Source organism: Drosophila busckii, chromosome 3R (assembly GCF_011750605.1).
Source record: "Drosophila busckii strain San Diego stock center, stock number 13000-0081.31 chromosome 3R, ASM1175060v1, whole genome shotgun sequence".
Lineage (NCBI taxonomy): Eukaryota > Metazoa > Arthropoda > Insecta > Diptera > Drosophilidae > Drosophila > Drosophila busckii.
Window position 1 is genome coordinate 8,752,963 of NC_046607.1, and position 25,263 is coordinate 8,778,225.

A 25,263-nucleotide genomic window follows, 5' to 3' on the forward strand; every position below is an offset into this window, starting at 1 on the left:
TTGTATTATTTTAAAACTAAAAAATTACTCAACATATTGTGCAATTATTGAGAAACACTCGAACAGGTCTTGTAGTTCAAGGTTATCTGAGTATCATAATTATTATGTTTATCATTTTGAAAATTCAATAAAATTATATGTGCTGATCGTTGCGCTCTCGATTGCGAATGAGAATTGATAAAGCTAGCAAAACAATAACAAAAATCCATGACGTCATGCACTGAGAGCGGGCAGAAAAAAGCTTTTAACGAAAAGCTTCAACAACAATGCTTATTAAACAACAATTTAGCTTAGGCAGCATTAGTAGACAAAATGTTGTCGCGGCGTTTAAATGGCATTAAGATCGGCGCTGTGCGCGGCTTTGCTGAGCGAGTGAGTACACAAAATATTAAGTGCATATAATTATTATTAATATAAATATAAAAACAGAGCGCAGCAGCAGCGGAGAATGTGAATCTGGAGCAGGCAAAACCTTATGCAGAGATACCAGGTCCCAGTAGATTTGAGTTGATGCGCTCATTTATGCCGGGCGGTGAGTAAATGAGCGAGCTTTCTGCTGAGCGAGAGAGAGAGCGTAAGCTGGCGCGCTCTTTCGCTCTCGCACTGTCCATTTGTTGTTTGTTTATTGATTGAACTAATTGCAGGCCGTTTTCGCAATCAGCCAATAGAGCGTTTGTTTTTGGGCTTTAATGAACGCTATGGCAATATATTTCGCATGCCTAGCGTAGCTGGCAAAGATATTGTAGTCACCATGAATCCGCAAGACTACGAGACGGTATTTCGGAATGAGGGTCAATATCCCTATAGACGCAGTTTTGAAACCATGGACTACTTCAAGCGCGTGCACCGACGCGAAGTATTCGAAGGCGCCGACGGACTGACCTCCGGGTAAGTCATGAGCATTTGCTTAAGCTTAAAGATTAATGTTTCATTTGTTGACAGCAATGGACCTGCTTGGAGCAAAATGCGCACAGCTGTCAATCCCATTCTATTGCAGCCACGCAATGCCAAACTGTATGCCGCCAATCTGCTGCAGGTGAACGATGAGTTCCTAGAGCGGTAAGTGCAAGTCTAAGTTGCAGCTAAGTTAGCAACTAATAATGAATTGAACTAACTTAGCATACGCCTGATACGTGATGAGACAACGCAGGAGATGCCTGCAGACTTTGCTGAGGAAATACGTCGCTTGGTCTTGGAGTCCATCTGCTCGGTGGCGCTTAACACGCGTCTGGGTCTGCTGGCTGAGAATCGCGAGAGTGAGGAGGCCAAGCAGCTGCTGGCAGCCTTGGAGAATATAGTGGAGCTGGGCTTTTTGCTGGATATGCTGCCGCCTATTTGGAAGTATTTGCCAGTGCCCAGCTTCAGGACGCTCATGCGCTCGCTGGACATCATCACAGACATTTGCTATGGCCACATACAGCGCGCCATGCAGCGCATTGAGCAGCATGAGCAGACAGCAGCTGGCATGGAGCGCAGCTTGCTGGAGAAGCTGGCGCGTGTGGATCGTCAGACTGCTTTGATTATAGCGCTGGATCTGCTCTTTGCCGGCACGGATCCAGTAAGCAGCTGCTTCAGATATATCGTATGATAGATTAACGAACTTTTCGCGTTTACAGACTCTGGTCAGCTTAAGCGGCACACTGCTCTGCTTGGCTAAGAATCCAGCGCAGCAGGCGCGTTTGCTGGCCGAGATTCGCGAGATATTGCCCGAGAAGCATTCGCCATTGACTATGGAGAACATGAGCAATTTGCCATATTTGCGTGCCTGCATTAAGGAAGGCATACGCATGTATCCCATTGGTCCTGGCACATTGCGTCGCATGCCGCACGATGTGGTGCTCAGCGGCTATCGAGTGGTAGCTGGCGCTGATGTGGCCATGGCGGCCAATTACCAAATGGCCAACATGGCAGAGTTTGTGCCGCGTCCGCGCGAATTTCTGCCCGAGCGCTGGCTGCGCAACGAAGCCAATGCACAGCTGGTGGGCGAGACTGCCACGCCTTTTATGTATCTGCCATTCGGCTTTGGGCCAAGAGCTTGCGCCGGCAAGCGCATTGTCGATATGATAATGGAGATTGCCGTTGCCAGGCTGGTGCGCAACTTTGAGATTAGCTTCGATTATCCCATCGAGGACGCCTTCAAGTCGCAGTTCTTTGTCAAGCCCAACATTCCATTCAAGTTTAAGTTTGTTGAGCGCAGCTCGTAATCCCGCAATGTTATGATATGCCAAAGTACACATACACACACACACACACATACACACTCAAGCTAAAGACTTTCAAGTGGGCGCATATGTTTGCAGCTCTTCAGCTAAGCGCTGCAACAACAACAACAACTACCAACTGCCACTTGACTCATTGAATTTGTGGGCCACAGATCCTCTTTACCAGCTGAAGTGCACTTGTCTGTGCCCGCAAAGGAACAAGCACTTGATGGAACTTCGCTTTGGGGGTTGACCAGACACGGATGCTTTGGCTTTGGCTCACATGTTGCTATTACACATGCTCAAGATTGCAGTCACGTAGTAACTCAATCTGGTAACAGAATAAGAACGAGAGTTTAATCATTTGATTAAAAAAAATAGATTTTACTGTTTATTGTTTATGTGTTGATTAAAGTAAAACGGCCAACTAGATGTAAAGCAATTTTTGATCACATGCGAATCTTTTTATAGTTTTCAGCCATATTAAAATAATGAAAGTGCACATTTTAATCTTAAATGTGACTTTTGTCAGAAGAAATTATTATCAGTGACATGTTTTAAAAACTTATTATATTTTCTTCTAGCTTCTTAGGCAAAAGCAGTCTTGTAAATTTCTGTTAATTAAATAATTTACAAGAGTTACGACTTAAAATGAAAGGTTTGCGTTGGCTTAAGCGAATCTATATAATGATATGTAAAATTTAATAATTCACATATTCAATATTTAGGTTTTATTTTTTGAAATACCTGAAACCTAAAAATTGCTTAAAGTGAATAACAATGGTGAGACTTATGGATATTATAATTCAGTCAAAATAAGTTTCAGTCAGCCCATCATCATTAAAGATTTTCTAATCAGAGGCATTTAATCTTTGAATTGGAAAAATTAGTAGAGTTCACAGTCGAACTCATCTGAACTTGCCTTGCCGCAACATTTAAAGATTAATTTTTTTTTGGATTTTTAGAGATTTTCTTTTATCGTGTTCTTTACTCTGCGGATCTCTGGGGTGTACTTATGCTTCAGTTCTTGTCTAGTGGCAAAGTCAAAACCCATTGCATGCTTTGCAGACAGCAAGTAAAAACTGTTGCATACTTCAAGGCGACAGCAGTTTAGTATAGAAATTTCTTGTATCAATTTGCAACTTAAAGTGTCTTTAGTTTGTGCTGCTCGCCCTTTGCTTGTTGCTACAGAATTCATCGAATTGGTATTTTGAGCACTTTGCCGCTTCGTTATCAGGACAAGAAATAAATGCGCCACATAAATAATGCAAAAGTATACATTTTGACATTGCATAGACAAAGTTGTCCTGCCGCTGTTTGTTAGCTGGCCCAAGTGCTGTAGCTTGTGTTGTTGCTGCTCTACTTGGACGTTACTTGGACAGTCCGGGTCTTATCTGCGGGCACTGCGATGCGCTGCTCCGGCCCAGCCCGGGTATCGCAGCAGTGGCACTCGTATGTCCTGCATTTTATGCCATTTGCTGTTAGAGTCGTCGTCTTGTGTATTATTAAAACTATGTGCACAGGAGAGAGAGACGCAGAGAGAGAGAGAGAGACGCCAGCAGCACTTGAAATGCCAATGCTGGCCCTAGCAGTGCATAAACTTTTATCGTGGCACAGTGCAAGGCAGACAGAGTGAACAAAATGAATGGAATTCATTATTGGTTGCAGGTTGAGGCTGAGGCTGAGGCAGCGGGCACTCAACTGAAGCTCTTAAAGAGCAGGCAACCAAATTGAAAATGCATGTCAAATATCAAGCACAAATCACGACGCAGCTAAGCACAAGTGGCATGCAACGTATGATGGGCCAACTGGGCAATTAGACATGTTCGGCAAACGCAACGCAAATGTGGGCAGCAGCAGCAGCAGCAGCAGCATCTTGACAATTGGAGTTTGACCTTTGACCAGGGCTCGTTGTCGTCGTTGTCGTTGTCGTTGTCCGTTTGTCGTATTTGGCTGCAGCATGTGACATGACATGAACTGTCCATTGGCAGGCCTGCCAATTTGCAGCTGGGGCAACAGAAAGGGCGTGGCAGACGAGCCGAGTCTAATGATGGCATACATAACCAGCTATGGCCTACGCCCTCAGCCCCACGCCCACTGGCAGCAGCAGCAGCAAAAGCAGTAGCATGTTGCCTTCCTTGCAAGTGCCATGTCAGAACGCACTCGGTGCGCCTGTCAATTTCGCAGCTGGGCGTGGCCCAGCCCGTGTGCATGGGCACGAGCACGAGCATGACTTGAGCCTCAGTGCCAGGCATTAGCATGTAAAAGGCAAAGTTTAAAAGCAAACGTAGCAAACGAGAAAAAAAATGGAAATAAAGCAACATTGCAGCGCAGGACAATCAGCAAACAGGCGCAGCAGCCCACTCCCCCACCCAGCACGCACACACACACACACAGAGGCAGCGACCCGCCCTGACAGGCGTCCATGATTAATGGTTGTCAATGGCATGCTGCTATTGTTGTTGTTGTTGTTGCTGTTGTTATATCCTGACTCGCTTGCATATAAAAAGTAATTTTGTTATTTTAAGAAAAGCGTTGAGCACTAAGGCACAGGCACAGGCACTGGCACAGGATCTCTCGTGCTCTCGGCTCTGGCTTTGTGCTTGCAAGGAAATTGATTCGGCGTCGTCGCATGCGGCGCACTTTTTTTCCAGACCGTTGCCGCAGGAATTCCCCAACTGTGAGCTGAGGGTCGCGCAATTTCGCAACCTTTAGCGCTACACCCCAGCCCAGCAATTCTCTACCCCTTGCCTCGCCGCTCTCGCCTTCAGTTGCGTCGCCTCGCTTTGACTGCGTTAATGGCATTGGCAATGGCGCTTTGGCTTTGGCGGCAGGGCACCAAATTTAATTTATTATTTCGAAAAGCAAAGCATTCCTAATCGAATTGTATTCTAAATACGCCACGCAAACGTAAATTGAAAAATTGAAAAATTATCCACGATTGTGATAGCTAACACTCTTTGTTGTTGTTGTTGTTGTTGTCGTTGCTGCAGCGTTTGACTGCGCGTTAGTTAAAGAAATGTAAATTGTTTGCCTGCTAAGGAAATTGTGGTTATCAGATTGTTGACATTAATGATGGGTTTGGCTGCTGGCAGCACCGAGTATTAGACTCGGCGTATTGAGAGCACTTGTCTATAATGGACTAATCAAAAGGAAATCTGTGAATAAAAGCGAGTTTTCTTTTACAAAATACTTATAGGATCTAATCTGACCCAAAGAAGTTGCTAATACTATAGTAAAAGTGGCTTATATAAAAAAATCTAAGCAGTAAAATAAACTAGTTTTGTGCTTTAATTTTTGATAGTTACTATATATGTAATACATTCATACTATGTTTTGTAGGATTTGATAAATACTATTAATATTATATTTAGAATACGAACAGAGGGAACTTAACTTAGAATAAGCCGAAGTCCACGTTGAGAGGTGTGAGGATGCAATTAACTTTGCTTTACTTTTATATAAATACATTTTTTATGTATTTATTAGAATATTAATTAACATTTACAGTAAACCAAATCCGGTATTTATAAAAATTTATTTGTATTGCTTGCAATATAATGTTGGCTGCAATACATTTTAAAAACTACTTTATATTAAATATATTTGTTTTATTTATCTTACAAAATCCTTAAAAATAAAACATAATTGTTAATTTACTTGCTGTTCGTTTGTCTCGCTAAAACTCGAGATCGGCTGAACGGATTTGTCTTATCTTGGTTGTGAAATGTTCGTGTAGGTCTAGGAAAGGTTTAAATTGTGAGAAAAATCGAATAATATGCGGCTTAAGCCTAAATACAGTGCTTTTCTTTTTCTCTTATAAAATTAAAAAAAAAAAATCTAGGCAGCCATGGAAAAAATATTCACCTCAGTAGGCATCTGCGAAAATTTTGCTTAGGTACTGGAGCTTAGTCTCACCAGGCTCTCTACTCGAACACATCTAACAATAAGTAAAATATAAAAGTATTTTTTCAAACATATCTTGCTGCAAAATAAGTTTTTTTTTTGGTGTTTATTATAAATATTCAAAAAATAATAAATAAAAGCCCCTTTTTTGTATCTAACGTTTACTCGAAATTCACTTTACAATTTACAAAGGTAAATATTTTTGCTTTTTGGCATCTAAATACAGCAACTTTCCACTTAGGGCATGTTGGCTTCTTTGGTCTGGCGCACTTCTTCTTTGGCTTCCTTCTGGAGCTCGGCATCTTGGACTTGGCCTTGGATTTATCAGAATCTGTCGAATCTCGCCTACTGTTGACCAGAACTCGATGCCTTAGATGTATCGCCAGATGTATCGATACATGCAGTATCCGGTTGATCATTGGATCATGCTCAGCGCTTAGTGTTGGCTTATTTGGCTTGCAAGCACGTTTCTGTCCTGGCTGACATCTTCAATACCTTCAACTGTTGCTTTTGGGCTTGGCCTTGGATTTATCAGTGGATTCTCGCCTACTGTCGACCAGAACTCGATGCCTTGGAGCGCATCCTGATTAGGAGACGTCATTGCATGAAGCGTATTGGGAAACAGCGCCATGAATTGGCCTTTGTGTTCAGCTGATTGTTTAACATTGCATCACGTTCATGATCAAACTCGATGCTTTGGTGAGCAGTTATGAAATGAAATCCGACAAATCGCTTTCGAGGTCGCCTTTCAATATAAAATTGGGACCAACATTGATAACCGAAACATTGGATCACGTTCATGGATGGAATTCAGCTGTAGAGCATCAGAGAACCCGCTTTCGCTAGCGAGTAACCGCCCAAGTACTCTAACCTATCGTTGTTAGCATAATGTAGATTTGTGCTATTATTTACATATTTACATATTTTTTTTTTTTCAATTTTTTGTTTATATACACTTCATGCGCAGATCACATGCGTCATAAACAACAGTGGCAGACCAAGCACTATACATATTAAAATTATAGCAAGCCAAATTATTACTGAACTTTTGCTTGATCGTGCCGTGTATTTTGGCGGTGAGAATCTCTTGCGACGCCAAATGTCCTGGCAAATGTAGCCAATCGCCACGACCGCTGCCTTGCGATGCATTTCTATGGATCCATCTGTGACGACCTGGCTATATATAAAGTATTGTAGTAGGCTTACTCTATAAACTGACGGCTTGCTCATTAAATTATTTCATTATCTGCAAAAGCTATCGGAATTTTATTATAGTAAGACCAAGCTTTCGACCAATAATTTCTACAAAATGTGCCTTAAGCATTGCGCTTATCCAAATTGTTAATTTAGATGTTCATTTGAGGAGCATATAAGAGCATTGAATAAAATGTGCTCTTCCAAATTGTCATATTGATGTTTAACTCAAGGCCAACTTTAACTTTTGTTTGACTTTAAGCATTTTATATAAATTTGTTTATTTTGTTTGGCTTACATTTTACCAACTGTCCCCAGTTACCAACCAGCTGTGGTGGAATCTCAACTTCGTCGCTGTGCTCATGCATGTTTCGTATGTGTCTGCATATATTTTTATTAATTTTCCAAATGAATTCCTGGCCATGATAAAATTAAAAAACAAAACCAACAAAACAAAAGCGAAACAAAGACAATGACAACGGCAGACAGGAAACAATCCTGGACAAAAATGAATAAAAAATAAGAGCTTAATGGCAAAAAATGGGGGCAACATTGTCTGGCAAGTGCAACAGCAGCAGCAGCAGCAGCAGCAGCAAGAGCAGCAGCCCGCTTCTTTTTTGGGTATAACTGTTTGCGACATTATTACGTTACATAGTTTACGCCATAAATGTGCGACGTTACGTCATTGTGGCTGCAGTCTTTAAAAAAGCTAAAGAAAACAAAGCTGAATGTCAACTCTTATATGCGATAACACAGCATGCTGTGTATGTATATGCGTGCGTGTGTGTGTGTGTGTGTGTGAGCCATCATTGTTATGTGAATGTGACGACTTTTTGACTTCCGTTACGCTGATGTGTTTCCGCTTCCTGTTTTATGCAGAACTCTTGCGCTGGCTCTGTTGTCGCTTTTGTATATTTGTTTTTTTTTTTTTTATGTGCCTTTGACGAAATGTAACAAGGATAATAACAACAGCCACTGCAGCAACAACAAAAAATATACGGCATGACGATTTTACGGCACGTTGATTTGCAAGCAACATCTCAGCAGCTCTTCCTCTGGCTCATGCATCCTCAATTTCCTTTTTATGTTATTTTAATTTTATGTTATTGTTATGACACAATGAAAATAAAATTGAATTGACACTGATGCTGCTGCTCAGCAATTCCCCCAAACAATGAGAGTGTGTGTGAGGGCGTATGTGTGTGTGTGTGTGTGTGTGCGACTGTTGTCAGTGACGTTTTTATTGCCCGGTCACAGGATATTCAAATGGTCCATAAGTGTGGTTAAAGCGCTTCGTTCGCTCGGCTAAATCTCAATCTCAAGAACTTTCAATTTTCGATGCTGCCAGCTGACGGCATGACCCAATCATGAACCCGCCCACTCACACACACACACACACACACACAGACATACACACGGGGAGAACCTTGGTTGACAATCTTATTTGTCGCGCAGGTTCAAAACAATATCATAAAGTAATTTATATGCCAGCACTTGGACCAGCGGGCATGGGCGTGTCTCCGATGATATATGGGCGAAATGGCTTTTTAATGACAACGACGACAACAGCAGCTTGCACAAATTACACTTACATCGCCCGTTCGGTGGGTGGGTGCGTGGCCCCGTATATGTGTGTGGATTGGTTTGTGATTGACCCCAGCATGAGCGAGAGCGAGCGAGCGAGTGAGCGTTAATTTTGATTGTCTTTGGGTTGGCTGCTTGATAAATGGGTCACACGTACGAGCCTCTAATAGATGGTTGTTGTGACTGCAAGACTTCATCAAAAGCTGTGGGCGACGGCGGCGGCCCAACTCGACTTTAAGGCCATTGACCAACTGGTCAATGATGGCGCGCATGAGATTTGTTTTTCTCTCTTTTTTATTTTTCGCTACTGTTTAAATATTCATTTAGCTTGGACATGAAGCGAGAGCGGGACTGAGTGCGCGCGTACAAATCCTGGTGCTTGGTATTAAGGCTTTGGCTCTGGTTCGCTCTGGCTGCGGCTGTTGTGTTGGCTTTGGCCAGATAAGAGAATTGTCCTGTCAACTGGAATGATATATGCGCCAGCGCATTCAAATTGGGCTAACAGACAGACTCAACAGCCAACGGGCAACTGCCGCCGTCGGCCGACTGCCAAAGCGGGAAGAGCCACCCACACTCTCTCTCTATATACATATATAATATGTGTGTGTGTGTGTGTGCGTGTGTGGGTGGGGGCGGATGTGTTTTTCTCGCACATCAGCGTGCGTTTCCTCTCCCACCATCCAATTGCTGAAATGTATTTTTTGTTGTGGCTGTATCTGTATTTATTTTTTCTTTTTTTTTGAGCGGGTTTGTCGAGTTGAAAAATTGGTGTGAAAATTCAAAAGGAGTTGCAAGTGTCTGCGTAGCGTGTTGCAAAATTACTTCGTGTGTAAAATTATGCGAATTGCGTAGCGAAAAAGAATAAAAAACGCACACACACAAAAAGTAAAAAGTGAAAAAAACGTGCACAGAGGTGCGCGCATATTCATGCACGTACTTTGGCTGAGGGTGCTGCTGTTGCTGTTGCTGCTACATTTGGGGGCAACCAAAGGGGTGGCAGCTTGGCATCTCACTTTTATTGCATTTCAACACTTGCTGCGCGTATGCGCGCATGCAAAATTTCTCATAATAAATGTAATAAATAAAGAAAAATCGCGAGTTGAAATGTGACAGTTTTCGGAAAATGCGTTAGCATTGCGCAAATAATAAAAACGTTACTGAAATGCAAAATAGATACAAAATACAATATATGTGAAGCTCACATAAATGGAAATGCTTGACAGTAGCAGTAGCTAAAGGCTGTCTTATAAATTATTAACACCGACTTAGAGCTCTGTGTGCGTCTCTGTTCGCAAATATGAAATTTGTATGATCAACTTGTCGAGCGCTTTTAAAAGTATTCTCTTGTACACGCTCTCAGACCAAAGAGTTTCCACATTTGACATGTGTGTGTGACACACACTTAGACACATGAATGTTATATGCCATTAAGTTGCTGAGCTTAAAACAAATTGTCAAAACACTAGTGTGTGAAAGGATATATAATAATGAAATTTATTTCAAGTAACCGATAAGACAGTATTCAATATTTCATTATTGTAAATTGAAATATTATAATAACAAATATCATTTATAACTACAATTCCGCTGAATGTTCATAGTCAACGTTAAATTAATAAATAAACTTTTTTAATTATATATTTCTATGCAGGATGATATTCAAATAAAATATAATTTGTTATTCATATTTTATTAGATTTTATTATTTTTGTAATTTTTTGAAATAGGCGAGACTTTCATTTAAGTTGACGATGGTATTTTGAATTAAGTCTTCACTACAGACAACACATTTAACATTTATTAAAAGAGTAAATAGCCCTATCTATAGATTTTTGATAGAGTATATTAATAATATAACACGTATAGCTCCTTTTAGGGAGTTCAGATGCACTGGAGTTAGATCAGAAACTGATCTGTATCCTTTTTTTTATTACTACAAGTACATATATGATTTGTATGCTTACTCGAATCCTTACACAGCCGCATACATATTAAGTTAACAAATCTAGTTACAGACGATGGTAAAATCTATAGTTAACACAAAAATTTATTGTAGACGTAGTTAAAATTCCTGAAAAGTTCTAAAAAATACTTATTAGGATATGTAAAACTGCTGCCTTGGCCTAAATTTATCGCTTGCTGTGCGTTGTGCTGCTTACTGCAAATCAAAGGTTGCTGATATCTGTCTAATTTGCTCGATTCCCCTGACTATTATCTTATACTTTATGCTATCAAATTTATCAAAGTACAGCAGCAACCACATAGCCATCAATGAGAAAAAAAGAGAGAAAATGGCAGTGACATCAAAATCGTTTAATGCAAAATCAGCAGAAAATTTACAACAGCACAAAAAGCAGCGTCATCAGTTACAAACAACACAGCAAATGAAACATAAGCAACAACGACAACAACAACAACAACAAGTTGTAACAAGAGAAACGACAATGAAATAATTGATGCCATTGACGCCACTTGGTTTTGGTTTCTAGACACTGTGACTAAAGCCTGGTCGGATGGATGAGCTGAGCTCAGAGCTAAGAGTATGAGCTGGAGCAGGATTCTTTGAGAATTGAGCTCATTATGGCATCAGAAGCATCAGGCGTCATCAGCACAGTTAATGCCACGCCCCCATTAGTGTAAAAAGACATGCTCACGCCCACAAGCCAAATAGAGAGCGCGTGGTCAGTGGGCGGCGATGTAAGCTAAAAGGGATGTGGCTCGCCTAACGACACCAAATTGCAGCCAAAGATGAGAAACTATGTGTGTGTGTGAGTTACAAGTGTGTGTGTGTTGGTTTTGTGATTTTTGTTTGCGACAGCGAAATGAGCGCCAGAAATGTTGCTTAGGCAAGTGAGATTGATGCCGGGGCACAAGGATTTGATTTGAGTGCGAGTAGGTGCCACAGGCAAAACAACCAAACGGCAAATACAGCTGGGAGGACTGGGCTGGCCTGGGCTGGGTCTTGGCTTTTAGCTAGAGCTGGCTGGCTGGCTGGGCTAGTTGAGCTGCGCTGAGCTGCGTTGGGGCGTTCAGGCTGAATAAATGGGTGTAAAGGGCGCACAAAATGATTAATTGCTCTGAGCTTTGATCGCCTGCATGCACACGCAACAACAACAACAGCAGCAACAACAAAGGATATTGCCAAACAAAGGGTGCAAAGGATATGTTTGTTGTTGTATGTGCCGCTGGCTGCCAGCAGAGCAGAGCAGAGCGCACTCCGGCCGACGATGTAACAGAACGACTTTGCTTCCGTTTGAATAAACAAACACGGGAAATGTAACCCTCGCTTAGAGGAGAGAACATTTGCCTTGGCCGAAAACTAATGCTGACCAAATGGCCAGCGGCTAGGCTTCAGCTTCAAGTATCACTCAACAACAAAAGCAGCAAGCGTCGCGTTTTATCCTTCAAAATCCTCTAATGAGAAGGGTTGCGAAAATTTGCTGTGGTCGCTGCTGTTGCTGCTGCTGCTGCTGCTGCTGATAACGTGCATAGCCATAGCTGTGGCCAAGTGCTGCACGGATAAAAGGATAATGCGGGTTGGCGCATGCCACTCACCCACAATCGGACTCTCTCTCTCTCCCTCTTAGTTAGCTAGGTGTGTAATGTAGCATGATGGGATGGCCATTTGAGCCGACGGTTTTCTTTTAAAATTACATAAAAATTGCTGTGCATTTAAAAAAAAATGAAAATGAGGCAAAAAGGATTTCAAGGATTCCATATTTTTAACGTTGCTCATAAACTAGTTAGAGTCAGGTTCAAGCAAATGAAAACAAAAATTTAATGAAAAACGTTGCAGCCATAAACATTAAGAAATTTAAGTCCGTCCCACAGTCCTCGTCCTCGTCTTCGCCCTCGCCCCCGCCCCCGCCCCCACAGGCTCGTTTAGCTCTCTAGCTTGCAACGACCCGACGATAAGCAGACAAATCGCTGAGAAAAATACGCAATTTAAATGCATAACACACACAGGACATGCCTAATGCCAATAATAGAAAAGGAAATCCCGTCACAAATCCTCCGAAGGCAGCGCACCAAGTATGGGAAAAAAATTATGTTGGCTACACATACAATCATATAAAGCCAGAGCAAAAGACGTTAGAAAATATAGAAAGTAATCTTGCACAGACACACACACACACACACGCACACACATACGTAGACTGGCAACCACCTTTGGCGACATTTTGTTGCAGATTAAGTTCTATTCGCACATGGCTGACTTGAAATACGATACACACACACACACACGCTAGCTGACTGTGTGTGTGTGTGTAAAGTAATTGGGACATCCTGCGAGCATATAAAGTGGATATAAAGTAGCAAAAATCGGCCTCAAGGCACACTCTCGCACCGGCTCTGGCATTTTTATGCGTTCAAATGTCGTCGTGCTTCATCCGTTGCCTTCACCTTATCCCTCGACTTCGTCTTCGCCTACTCCATCCCCCCGGACTTGGAGAAACTTGCCACGCCTGTCGGTTTGCCTGGAATTATTACAATTTCATGCTACTTCTTTTTTTTATTTGTTGTCGCGCGGAGCTTATGATTTCTGATATATGACATGGGGCACCCAAAGTTCAAGTTCCAGCTTTTGTTGAAATATATTAATAAATTTTTTGCACATGTGTCGCACACACAATTACCTCAACGTATATACATTTCTATGTGTGTGTGTGTCTGTTGTGGGCTTATGTGAGAGCAAATATTGAAAACGTACAAATGTCTTAACTTTTTATAACGCTGGATATACAACAACTTAATTGTGATCATGCTTATTCATTTGTTGCTTACTTTAATGCAAGAACTAAGTTTATACGCGCACCATTTACAGTAGACTATTGCTAAGTAGGAGTTAGTCTATCGCTATTATTTATAGATTACTTAAAATAACATAGAATAAGCCTCGCTTAATATTAAATTGAAATGTCGTTTATAAAGATGCAATTTCATTCGAGTGGCCTTTGTAATGCGAAAAGAATTGAACAAATCAGAGATGCATAAAGTATAATGGGCATTAAATAATTTAGCTTATATTTATTGAGAATAAGAAATTGACTTTAGTTATAGACAGTAACTTTAAATGTCTTATCAAACATTTGTTAGCCGAGAAGCAGTTGCCTCAATCATTTACTGCTTCAATGTTATAAGTTACTGTTGCTAGAATTAAAGTAAAATTTTCTTTTGTATTGTTCGTTGCATTTTTTAATGTACAAGTAAAATTATTTTGCGCAACTTAAAATAAATAGTCTTAAGCTTAAGTACTACCAGCTTATTGAAATTCTAACTCAGTTTTCAGTTCTGAATCAAAATTTAAAATAGCTTAACATTAGTCAAATTATATGCGTAAATTTTCTTTATGTGAACTTACACTTTCTGAAAAATCAATACAAAAAAAATTAAAAATAGAACTTATTGACAAGATTTAGATTGATGTTATAGCTTAGTCTATCGAAATTCAAAGCCTTGCATCTTACAATTAGACAGTTGACCGATAGTAAATAAAATATACATTTACATTTTAAAACGTTTTCTGCACTTATATATGTTAGTACGTTTTCATGTTTTAATTCATAGGCAAACAGCTCCTGAACTGAATAAAAAATGAGAGCTTCCAAAATATAAATTTAGCTCTATAAGGGTAATAATTTTTTATTGATTGTGAGCTGAAATCTTTCAAAGTTTCAGGCACTTTTTTACATTTTTATTCTCAACTTACTGATTTGTATGCTTTAAGGTTCCGATATTTTAACGTATTTGTTTTGCAAAGCATTTCATTAAGATAAATAAATATGCATAATCTAAATATAAATATTCATAATCTATGTTAATATGCCAGCTACTTGAAGTTCGATTACTTAAGCAGTAAGCAGTCATGATGAAATGTTTTAAAAATAATTGTTACTTACTATGTTATATTCAAAATACACAGTTAACAGTTCAGCATCGAATAATGCTGCTAACAGACTGATATAACTCACACACACATTCACATATTCATATATATTTATTGCCGCATATATCGTAAGCTAATTATTCTCTATGAGTCTGCTTAGTTAAATTATTTAAAATTTTATCAGCTCGAGTGCAGAAATGCATTTTGTTAAGCCCAATGTCAATTCGTATGAGTGCTGCACTTGCTGCTGTTGTTGTTGATGTTGTTATTGTTTTGAATGGACAATGGGGATTGGGTCTGGTCAGGGTAAGGTAAATATAATGCATTACAATAGATGGCATTTTTATCACATATTAAACAAACAACAATGAAAGCAAAAATGCAATTGCTGAGCATCTGCCAATGCCACAAGCCACGAATCCCGGTAAAGCCACCGGGCCCAATCCCAGATCATTGTACTGGCAGTCCTGAAAACAGAAGCCATTTGTCAAAAGCGTCGCCAGGCGGGGCAAGTGCGCGGGGTGCGGGAGCGGGCTGGCGGGCGGGCGGGCGGTGGGTAAAGCCAAATGCGCGGACGCTGAGCCGCAGATAAAACCGTTCGGAAAGCACAAAACAAACATCAAACAAGCAAACAAAAAGTACAGGCACCAACAACAACAGCAGCAATAACAACAACAAGAGCAACAAAACATGCGCGTGCATGAATATCAAATGCGACACGCAGACAACAACAACAACAGCAACAACAATAACAATAACAACAAGAGCAGAAGGATGCGTGGCAATATTTTTCACGCGCGCCACAATGCGAGTGCGAGAGTGAGAGTGAGCGAGCGAGCGAGCGAGCAAGAGACGGAGGGAGGACTTCTCTGGCATATCCTTGCGCCATAATGGGATTATGGCCGATTAATGCATTGACATGTAACGATTTTCGATTGAATTTATCGTTTTTCGGCGGCTCGAGCCATTTTATTCATTTACGCCCACACGTATGCAACGATATTTGCACGAACACGCACACAAAAGCGCCCATGCATGCATGTGTGTGTGTGTGTGTGAACAGAGAGCAAACACATGTGTGCCGCTGCGGGTGTTAGAAAACAAAAGCGACATTGAGACAAAACAAGCGCACACACAATGTGCAAAAAAACAAAAGCAAAAACTTATGTCGAAAATTGATGCGACGCCAGCAAAACCAAAAAAGAAAAAAAGACTGAATGCGCTATAGTAAAAGTTAAAATAAATAAATATTAGAGATATTGCTGCCAATCAATGAGCAACATATGCTTTATCTATAATATTTTGCACTTTTTGCTAGAGATAGAGTCTTCTAAAGTTGCATATATCTTTGCAGTTTGTTCAGTCTATCTAACGCTTGTTGTTGCTGCTGCTGCTGCTGCTGTTGCTGTTGTGTGTTGCTGCTGGCATTGTTTGGCTCACTTTTTAGGCAATTAAAACTAACAATGCGACGGCGAAAAGACAAAAGAGCCAACGACTATGCAGCGCCGGCTGTGATTAACACATGTAAGCGTCGCAGTTGGTGAGCTAAAGCGATAGTCAGGGTCGTGGGTTGGGGGGATGCTGCAACGTTTGCTGTAGTGGAAGGATGTGGCAACACATGTGTCCATGTGGCCGAGCGGAGCGGGGGGTTTTTGACTTTATCAATTGAGCGTCATAAGCTTGTCCAGGGTGGTGGGTCTCTCGCTCTTTTGGGTGGTTGCTCGCTTTCGTTGCAACTGTCGCCACTGGCGTCGATTAAGTCGTAATTAGATTTAAGGATATGGCACCAGCGGCACAGCAAGATGATGAATTTCACTCGCACTCGCATTCTATATATATGTGTGCACCCCACGGGGCACGGAGCACGGCCAAATGAGCAATCCACAGTAGCAGCAGCAGCAATCGGAGCCAGCAACAGCAACAGCAGCAGGGCAGCTTATGTGGCATGTTGTGCGACGTTATCAGCAGGAGCAGAGCAGAGTAGTCTTAGTCAAGGGACTTGCCACTGCCACTGCCACCCTTGCTGCTGACGTTGGCGCGTGTGTTAATCAGCGTAATGGTACGTTAGTCCTTCGATGTCCTGCTGCTGCTGTTGCTACTGCTGCTGGTTCGTAAGCTGGCCCCGATTTCTTGAACTTGCTTGCGCATTATTAGCTACAGTAGTTGTTGGTGTGTGTATCCTTTTGTGTCCTTGCTGGTGCCACTATTAGCGTCTACGTCTGTCTGTTTGCCCGTCCCGTCTGTCACTGGATTTATTGCAATCATTAATCTTATTTGCCACCCCATCTTGCCCCCTCCTCCGCTACACGCCCCACGCATGCTGCTGCACTTGCGTCTCTCAGTTTTTATTAAATTCCTGTTATGCGCCTTTCGCTTTGATTTTATTAATTTGGCCTTTTATGCTCTTAGTCCGTTCATATAATGTTTTCATTATGCAGTTGCGTTTACTACAACTTGCCGCCGCCTTGATTGACGTCTGCCAGAGATTCTTAATGTTGCTGCTGCTATAATTGCTCAGCACTTGGCAACGCAACTAACTTGCTGCATCATTAATCATGCCACGTTGCAGCAGCAGCGCCAGCCTTCGGCTTAAGCTCTAATGCAGTTTTTTAGTTTGCAACTAGTGTAATTAAAAATGCATACATAATGTAGAAGAGTTCGCACAAACTTAAGTTCAATTAAATCAAATTAAATCTTGCCTTTCGAATTTCAAATATCAAGTGAAACAAAACTTATTGTTTTATAGAAATTTCATAGAAATTTTAAGCTTTCTCTGTAGATGCTAATCATTGTTTAATTGCTAGAATCTTATTAATATATTGTATTACTATTCTATATATTGTATTACTAATAGATTTATTTTAACTTTTTTAACTATTAATAATTAACATTAATCCAGATCCTTGCAACGAATCTTGGGTCTGTTTAACACTCCCAATCTATAAGTTTATCAAATTTAAAAACAAAAACATAATTTTTAATAATTTTAAATATTTTTTTGTACTCTACTCTTATCGTCGACTATTCAAAGTTGACATTAAATAAATAAATAAAATGTGCATAGTTTTGTTTCTCTTCTTTTATTTACTGTCTTTAAACAATTTTTGATTAGTAGTAAAAAGCTAGCTATGCCATTGTCTACAAGAGAAATGCGGGATATGGAATCTTTTGAATCTTACTGTTAAACTGTGATCTACTGGACGTAAGGCCAAATTAATTTCGTGGCTATTAAGTCTGTCTATGTATTTGTTTTTTCCATATTTATCTCTTCTTTGATGAAATATGCCAACCATATTTATTTTTAATTTTGAATAATTGCATTTGAGTCATTGGATTATCCATTATCCATTAAGGATCAATGGATAATATGTCTCAATGTTTTTGATTGCTTACGCTGAAGTATCTTAATATAAAAGTTCCCCAAAGCTGACCCTAGCCTATGCTAGGCAAACAGGCCTTAGCATAGTTTTGTTGAGGCGTTTTTATTTATGTTCCATATGTTGCAATCCAAGATACTTCAGACAGGTGAAGCTCAAAATGAACACGATCTTCAATCCCTTGCAACTTTTCTATGTTAGGCCACCGCTTCTGTTAAGCCCAAGGTGCATACATTAAACTCACTGTCATCCTGCAATATTTAAATTTAAAGCGCTGCAGCTGCAGCTTTAAGTTTTATATTTTTAAATATAGCACGTTAATTTATTTTTTTGCTGACTTTGCCACATGTATTTACAATTGGTTTGTGATTATAAAAGCGTATCGCGCGTCATGACGTGTGCAAACATTAAATGGCGTCGTTACTGCGCCTCCCTCCTTTGGCTTTGAGCATAGCACTTGCCATACACATGCATATATGATGCGTATCTGTGAGATACATTCCAAACAAGTTGTATATATCTCTCTGTGTAGTCTGTACATTTAACAGCAGACAACAAACATTACACGCTTCGTCTGTGTACGTGTGTACGTGTGTGTGTGTGTGTGTGTGTGCCAAATGTGCGTGTAATTGCAAATTCAATGAATTGTTTACATTTCTTTGCGCTTGTTGGCGTCACCACTCACACATAACCCGCCCAACTCCCTGCGCGACCCTCTCCGCTCCGCTCTCTATCAGCTCAACTCCAGCTGGCCATGTTTTGTAATTCTTTTTTATATATATATATATATATATATCATGTTGCTTTTTTTTTTTGTTCGTTGCTGATTTCATTTATAATTCGTGTGCAAAATTAAATTAAAGCCAACTGACAGGCAGCAACAACAACAACAAAAGTAGTTGAACCGCCCGCCGCGCCGGGTGGGCATTGCGTTTTAGCTGGCAATCATTTCCATTAGCCATGGCAGGCAGCAAAATTTCACATAATTCACAACTGGAAAATTGCTGTCAGTTGCGCCAAGCTGAAGAAAATTTCGACTACAATATAGTCGAGCCTGCTACATGGCATGGGCTCTGGCTCTGGCACGCATGCATCAAACTGCAGCAAGACTCGTGGCAAGCACAACACACATACACACACACACACAACAACAAAAGGCTAATTGCAATTTGACTGCGTTTACAAAAGTTTTGCTACGAAATTGCTTTTCTGTTGTTGTTGTTGTTGCTGTTGCTGTTGCTGTTGCTGTTGCTGTTGCAATGCATAATTTAACTTTTTTCGACTTTCGATTTAGAGCAACAGCACGTAGGGCACGAAACCCCAAAACAGAAATTAAAAGAAAATAATCAAAGTGCTGGTGGGGGTGGGAGTGGAAAAAATCAAACTGCAGCAGCTGGAAATTCTTTTGACATTTGACAGCAGCAGCAGCAGCGGCAGCAGCAGCGAAACGCAATTGTTGCAACTTTCTTATTAAATTGGCGCAATTTGCCACACGCGCCTGGGAACCAACACATATGCGCCACTTACTCATTAAAATAAACATGTGGACCTACCTACTGCCGCCGCTAGTTGCAGCTCCCAGGGGCAAGTGGCAGCGGCAGCGAAAGAAACCCTTTTGCCTCGATTCATGCATCATTCATCATATTAAGTGTTTTTATTACACATTACGCCTCGCAGTCTCTTAGGCTCAACTCAAATCCCATTACGGTAATTAAATCACATACATATGAAAATTATATAATTACACACACACACACACAGTCGCTTGCACACACATACATGTTTGCTAGTCTATAAACATATTACAAATAATTTACTTAATGTCAACCCTTTAAGGCGTTTTTTATTTAAAGCGCCTCGCATATGAAACTCAACACTTTGTCAATTAGTGTTTGGTCCTCGCCAAGTGCCAAAGTTCAAAGGGTGACTAAGCAAGTCTGTCTGTGTGTGTGTGTCTGTGCCTGTGTGTTAAACAACCCTTAAGCTGCTGATGAGAGTCCTTGGCATATTTGCACACATTTTGATTTGCGCGACGTTTGCCGGCGCTGACCCCCAAAGGATTTCATATTAACATTGGTAATTAGAACTAATTTTCTGCAGGGGAGCAACCAAATTCAACAAAACAAAACAAAACACAGATTTGCGCAACATTAATCAAACGGAAATTGAGTTGATTTAGTTAGAAAAACAAAAACTCAAGTGATTAGAGTGAGAGCGAGAGATTTGCATTAGTAATAGTTAATGTTAAGTCTTTACTTTTAAGTTTGCTAGCCAGTTGAGATAAATTGGTTGTAAAAATGTGTTCAGCAATTGATTTTTTTATTTTTTATGTTTTTAGACTTTTATTATATATATATAGTAAATCATTTAATCAATTATGTATATATTTTTTGTTATTTCTCATCTTTTAATTTTTGTTTGCCATTTGCGTAACCCAGAGGAGGCGAATCGAACGAAAGAGATTCAATATATGGACATTATTATGTTACATCTACTTATTTTAAATATTTATAGTTATTTTGCAAGCAATATCTAAATATTGTATTAAAAAATTCAAAATTCCTGCATCCCACAACTCCCCAAAGGTTCGAAGGTGGCCTTAAATCAAAGTCAGATCTGCGGGGAAAAATATTAAGCTGGCAATTCTGAATCCAGAATAGAAATGAGGGCAACAGAGTAGGACGCCAGTTTAGGGCTGTCAAATAAGCGAAAACATTTGCTTGTCATTAATTTATGTATTATATTTTATTTAACTCGCCAAACAACGACTGATTCAATGTTGTGCCAGTTCAACAAAATTCAAACCTTTTTAAGTTGAAATTCATCTTATTGAAGCAGTCGAATAGCGTCCTTTATTACAGGATCTCAACGACAAAAGGCATACAAAAGATCTTGCAAAGTGTTGCAGATATGCTGAAGATTACTATTTGCAAATTTCTAGCTCCCACTGCTTTCCTTCTTGACTGCTTCTCCCTTTTGTTCAGTTGTTATTTGTCATTTGCTGCATCATCCATGCTGCCATAGCTGAGTAATCAGTAAACTTTTGGTTAACTGTCAAAATCCAAAGTTGAATATTAAGCTCATATTTGGCAACTGAATATTTGTACTAACTGGTTACTAAAGGCTTAAATCTTAAATTCAAAACAAACTGCAGTTTGGCTATTACTGTCAATTCATTGTGGCTGGCCATATCAAAGCCAAACGCTAATTTCCAAATCACCTGCAGCAACAACAGTAGCAACGGCATAGAACATGCAACATTTTGGTGAATGCAGCTGCAGCAACAACACAGACAATTGCACACAATTACGAGTTATGCGTTTGTCTCTCTGTTCGGCAGCGAGACAACAAAAAATTACAAATACCCAAAATGCTGTAAACGAAAATGTAATCATTTGAAAGCCTTGCAGGCAAACGATGGCTGTGATAACTCAAATTGCAACATTACGCAATGGCAACGACAATGGAAGTGGCAGTTGCAGTGTCAGTATCGGAGCTTTGGAGTTGCCAAGCAGCAGCAGCAGCAGCAGCTGCTGAATTTGTTTGTCGTATCTTTCAGTTGTTTGTTTGACAAAATCATAATTGCTTTTGTGCAAAATTTTGATGCTCTGTGGTCGAGAGAGATCAGCGGGACGTCGGGGCAGCAGCAGCAGCAGTTGCTGGAGCTCAAACTGACAATCGGTTTAAATGTATTGATAATGTATTTTATGCCAGTTGCAAATTAACTGGCCAGCACAGTCTGCTTGACTGGCAAATTATACAAAGTGTTGCTCGAGTTACTGTTGCTGTTGCAGTTGCAGTTGCAGATTGGAGTCGTTGCAGTTAGGCGTGTGTGGCTTTTTGCATATTGGGTTAGCCTATTGAACAGTAGGCGTTTTATAATTAAACCACAGTCAATTACAGACAGAAGCGTCAAACCGGAGCCCCTGGGCCCATGGGCAGTCTCGATAATTGGGTTTTCATATATGGCCCAGTCTGCTCTTGGCCCAGCCAGCCAGCCAACCAGCCAGCCCAGACAATGGGGCGTATGTGAGCATATTTTGGACATTTCTAAACGTTGCGCTGCGTAATTGCATTTCACAATTTAGCGACAGCCAATTGAAAGCTGCACGTTTCTCAGATACGCCGCCAAAGCCAAAGCCAAAGCCACAGCCACAGCCACAGCCAAAGCCGAAGCATTTGCTCTCATTGTTGTTGTTGTTGTGGGCCATATCACTTTTTGCTTGGCAGACAGTTGACAATAATGCCGCGAATAATATGACGAAATGTAGAACATAACCCGCCGACAATGAACGAGTTGGAGAGACTGGAGGCGATTGCGACTGCGTACGGGGCCATCAAACATAAAAATTTACGACAAAAATTGCCAAGAAACACATGCTCCACATATTTGCCGGACATTTATTGAAGTTAAGTTCGCTGTGCGGCGCATAAATAAAACATAATCCTTTGCTGCCGCAAATGCCGCAAAGCAACAAAAGCTACAAAAAATACGAAAAAAAAAAACAAACTGGAAAACAATGCCAAGGCAAGAGTCTTGCAAGTAGCAAAACAAGAAACGCGCCAAGAACCTGTGCGCATGTGCAATTGATCGAACAAGACTGATGGAGCAACTGGGATTACGTGCTGGCCCCCCAGCCTGCCCCTTCCTGCCTAGCAAATCACACCCGCTTCAGCTGCAGCCGCAGCTTCGACTTGAACAGAGCTTGAGCTCTGGGCCAATTGAGTTTGCAAGTTTTTGCGGCTGGCGGATTTTTTCCGAGATTAAGCTGAGAGACGTTGCAGCAGCAGCGACTTGTGGCTCTGACTCTGGTCGACTCTGGCTAGGCCACGTTGAATTTATTTAATCTGCTGCGGCGTCGGCGGCGACTGCTCAAAGCCCAGGCAACGCATAATAATTTTTCACATACTGCTTGAAGATCGCTTTTGGTTGCATGGCCATGTGGCTGCAACAGCAACAACAACAACAACAACAACGAAAACGACACCGGCAACTGGCTACTGACTTACATACCCGAAAAGCGCATTTATCAAAGCACCAAACGAGCTACAGCCGTTGCTACATTCCACTCGCCCAAGCCCCAGTCTGAGTCTGAATGAAAAAAGAGGATGCAACTGATCGCGCATTGAAACGGAAGTCAAAGACGCTGGCTAAGTGCTGCATTGAAAGCATCGGAGACAGAGGCAGCATCGGTAGCAACGTGGCGTGGCACTTTGGGGACTCAAATTGAGAAGTCATTAGATGCGGTGCATGTGACCAGGTGGACAGCGTTTTACGTAAATCATGCATAAGCTAGAGCCTCAGAGCAATTGAAATAAAAAAGGGTCGTGCTCATTTCTATGCAGAGACCTTTTTCTTCGCTGGGCACATAAATTGTCGAGCGAGCGAGCGAGCGAGCGAGCGAGTCCTTGGCGATTGTTTACCTTTGGCTAAATGATAAATTGTGCTCGAGCCAAGGAAATTAAAAGCCATAAGGTAGCAAATAGATTAGCAAATCAGTAAGACACGATGAGGACGAAAGAAAGTGCGAGAAAACAAAAAACTTGGCGTAGCGGAAATGTCAAGCGAAAGAAAGGCAAAAGGATAAAAGTAATTAAAGCGCAGACAAAGAGCGCAGGAGCGAGGAAAAAAAACTGTGACAAAGGCAATGCCAAAGTCAACGACATTAAGTAACCAAATTCTATGCAAAGCATTTTTAATTATAAATTATTCAAATTTACAAACATAAATCATGGCATGGCACGGCCGCCGCCGCCGCCGCACGCACATTCGCCCAAAAAGGCGATAACGGCAATGGGCAGATCCTGTCGCGAGGGTTGGTGGGAGATAGTGTAGCAAGCAAAGGTGCTGGGAAATGTAAAAAAAAAGAAAACAAAACAAAACAAAGTCGTACGGCGGGCTTTGTGGGCATATCACACGCATCGCGCTACATTCGCATAATCCTGATTTATTGCCGTTTTGTAGTGATTGCAGCACAGCTTACAGGACAACAAATAGATCCTTCATTCGAGCCGAGCCTCAGTCACGAAATCAAACAGTTCACTGGCCTTTACAGCAAAAAATAAATTCAGAGCGTTTGCGTTAGCAAATGAGATTTGAATTTAAAGATTAGCTGCATGTCCTGCCGCCAACAAGTTCAAGTCTCATTGCTTTTACCTTTTTTCAACACACACACTTACACACACAGCGAGCAAAAAGATAATGCCAGACAATGGGCAAAGTTGTCAGCCGCCAACTAACTCCCAGTCCCAGCTACCGCTCCCGCTCCCGCTCCCGCTCCGACTTCCATTGCGTTTGCCAGATAAGCGCACGAGAATCATTAATTATCCTTGTTTCTTGTTTTGCTTGACTTCTGATTCGTGTGCGCGCAAACAGCAAGAAAAAAATATTGATTTGTTTCTAATTTTAATGAAAATTTCTGCCTTTTTTTTTGTTTGGCTATATTTGTGTCGCCTTAATTTAACTTTTTTGATGCTTGCCAAGCGATAGTACGACTGCTGCTTCTTCTTCTTCTTCTGCTTGGCTCATTTTGATTCTCTTATTTCTATTATATTTGCTTTGTGCACTTATCGCTGTCTCGTGCTTGGCTTGGCGACAAAATGTCACGCAAACCATTTTCCATTTTCTCCGGGAAAACTAATGATGTTAGGTATTTTAATTATGTTCGAGCTGTGAGTTCAAAAATTTTCACTGAATTTCCCACACCGGCGTCTGTTGTTTTTTTTTTTTTTCATGTGCATTGCTGCAGAAATTTTCTTATCATTTTCATTACTTTTGCTTGCGCTTGGCTTTTGCTTGACTGATTTTCAGCGCTTGTTGTTTTGTTTGTTATTATTGTTGTTGTTGTTTTCAATGCAATTTGCTGGCCAGCAGCATCATTAGCAAGATTAATGAGGCAACGTTTTTAAAAATGCTTTTAGTGCTGCTGCGAGTGCTGCAAGGAGAGAAAAGTGTCCTTTACGTTGATTACAGTCGCACCACGTGCGAATTTATATGCAATAAGAATTGGAAAATATACTTAGACGTGTGAATACGAGCGTGTGTGGGCGCCGTACACATACAAACAGACATACTGTAGAGCATTTTGCGCATTCGCCTCGCCGCACAACAAAT

The 25,263-nt window shown here is 40.9% G+C and overlaps 1 protein-coding gene across 1 annotated transcript; it reads left to right on the forward strand.

Annotated features, from left to right (window-relative positions):
* Positions 1 to 312: 312 nt before the first annotated feature.
* LOC108601686 (probable cytochrome P450 12e1, mitochondrial) lies at positions 313 to 2,634 on the forward strand. Its single transcript, XM_017989596.1, has 6 exons — positions 313 to 372; positions 430 to 532; positions 645 to 888; positions 943 to 1,059; positions 1,120 to 1,558; positions 1,617 to 2,634. Exons 1-6 carry the CDS (start codon positions 313 to 315, stop codon positions 2,202 to 2,204), a joined length of 1,551 nt encoding a protein of 516 aa, XP_017845085.1. The 3' UTR covers positions 2,205 to 2,634.
* The last annotated feature ends 22,629 nt before the right edge of the window (positions 2,635 to 25,263 follow it).

Coding starts and splice junctions, on each gene's coding strand:
- LOC108601686 (XM_017989596.1), top strand. CDS start 313: ATGTTGTCGCGGCGTTTAAATGGCATTAAGATCGGCGCTGTGCGCGGC. Junction 373..429: donor TGCGCGGCTTTGCTGAGCGA/GTGAGTACACAA, acceptor ATATAAAAACAG/AGCGCAGCAGCAGCGGAGAA. Junction 1,559..1,616: donor TCTTTGCCGGCACGGATCCA/GTAAGCAGCTGC, acceptor TCGCGTTTACAG/ACTCTGGTCAGCTTAAGCGG.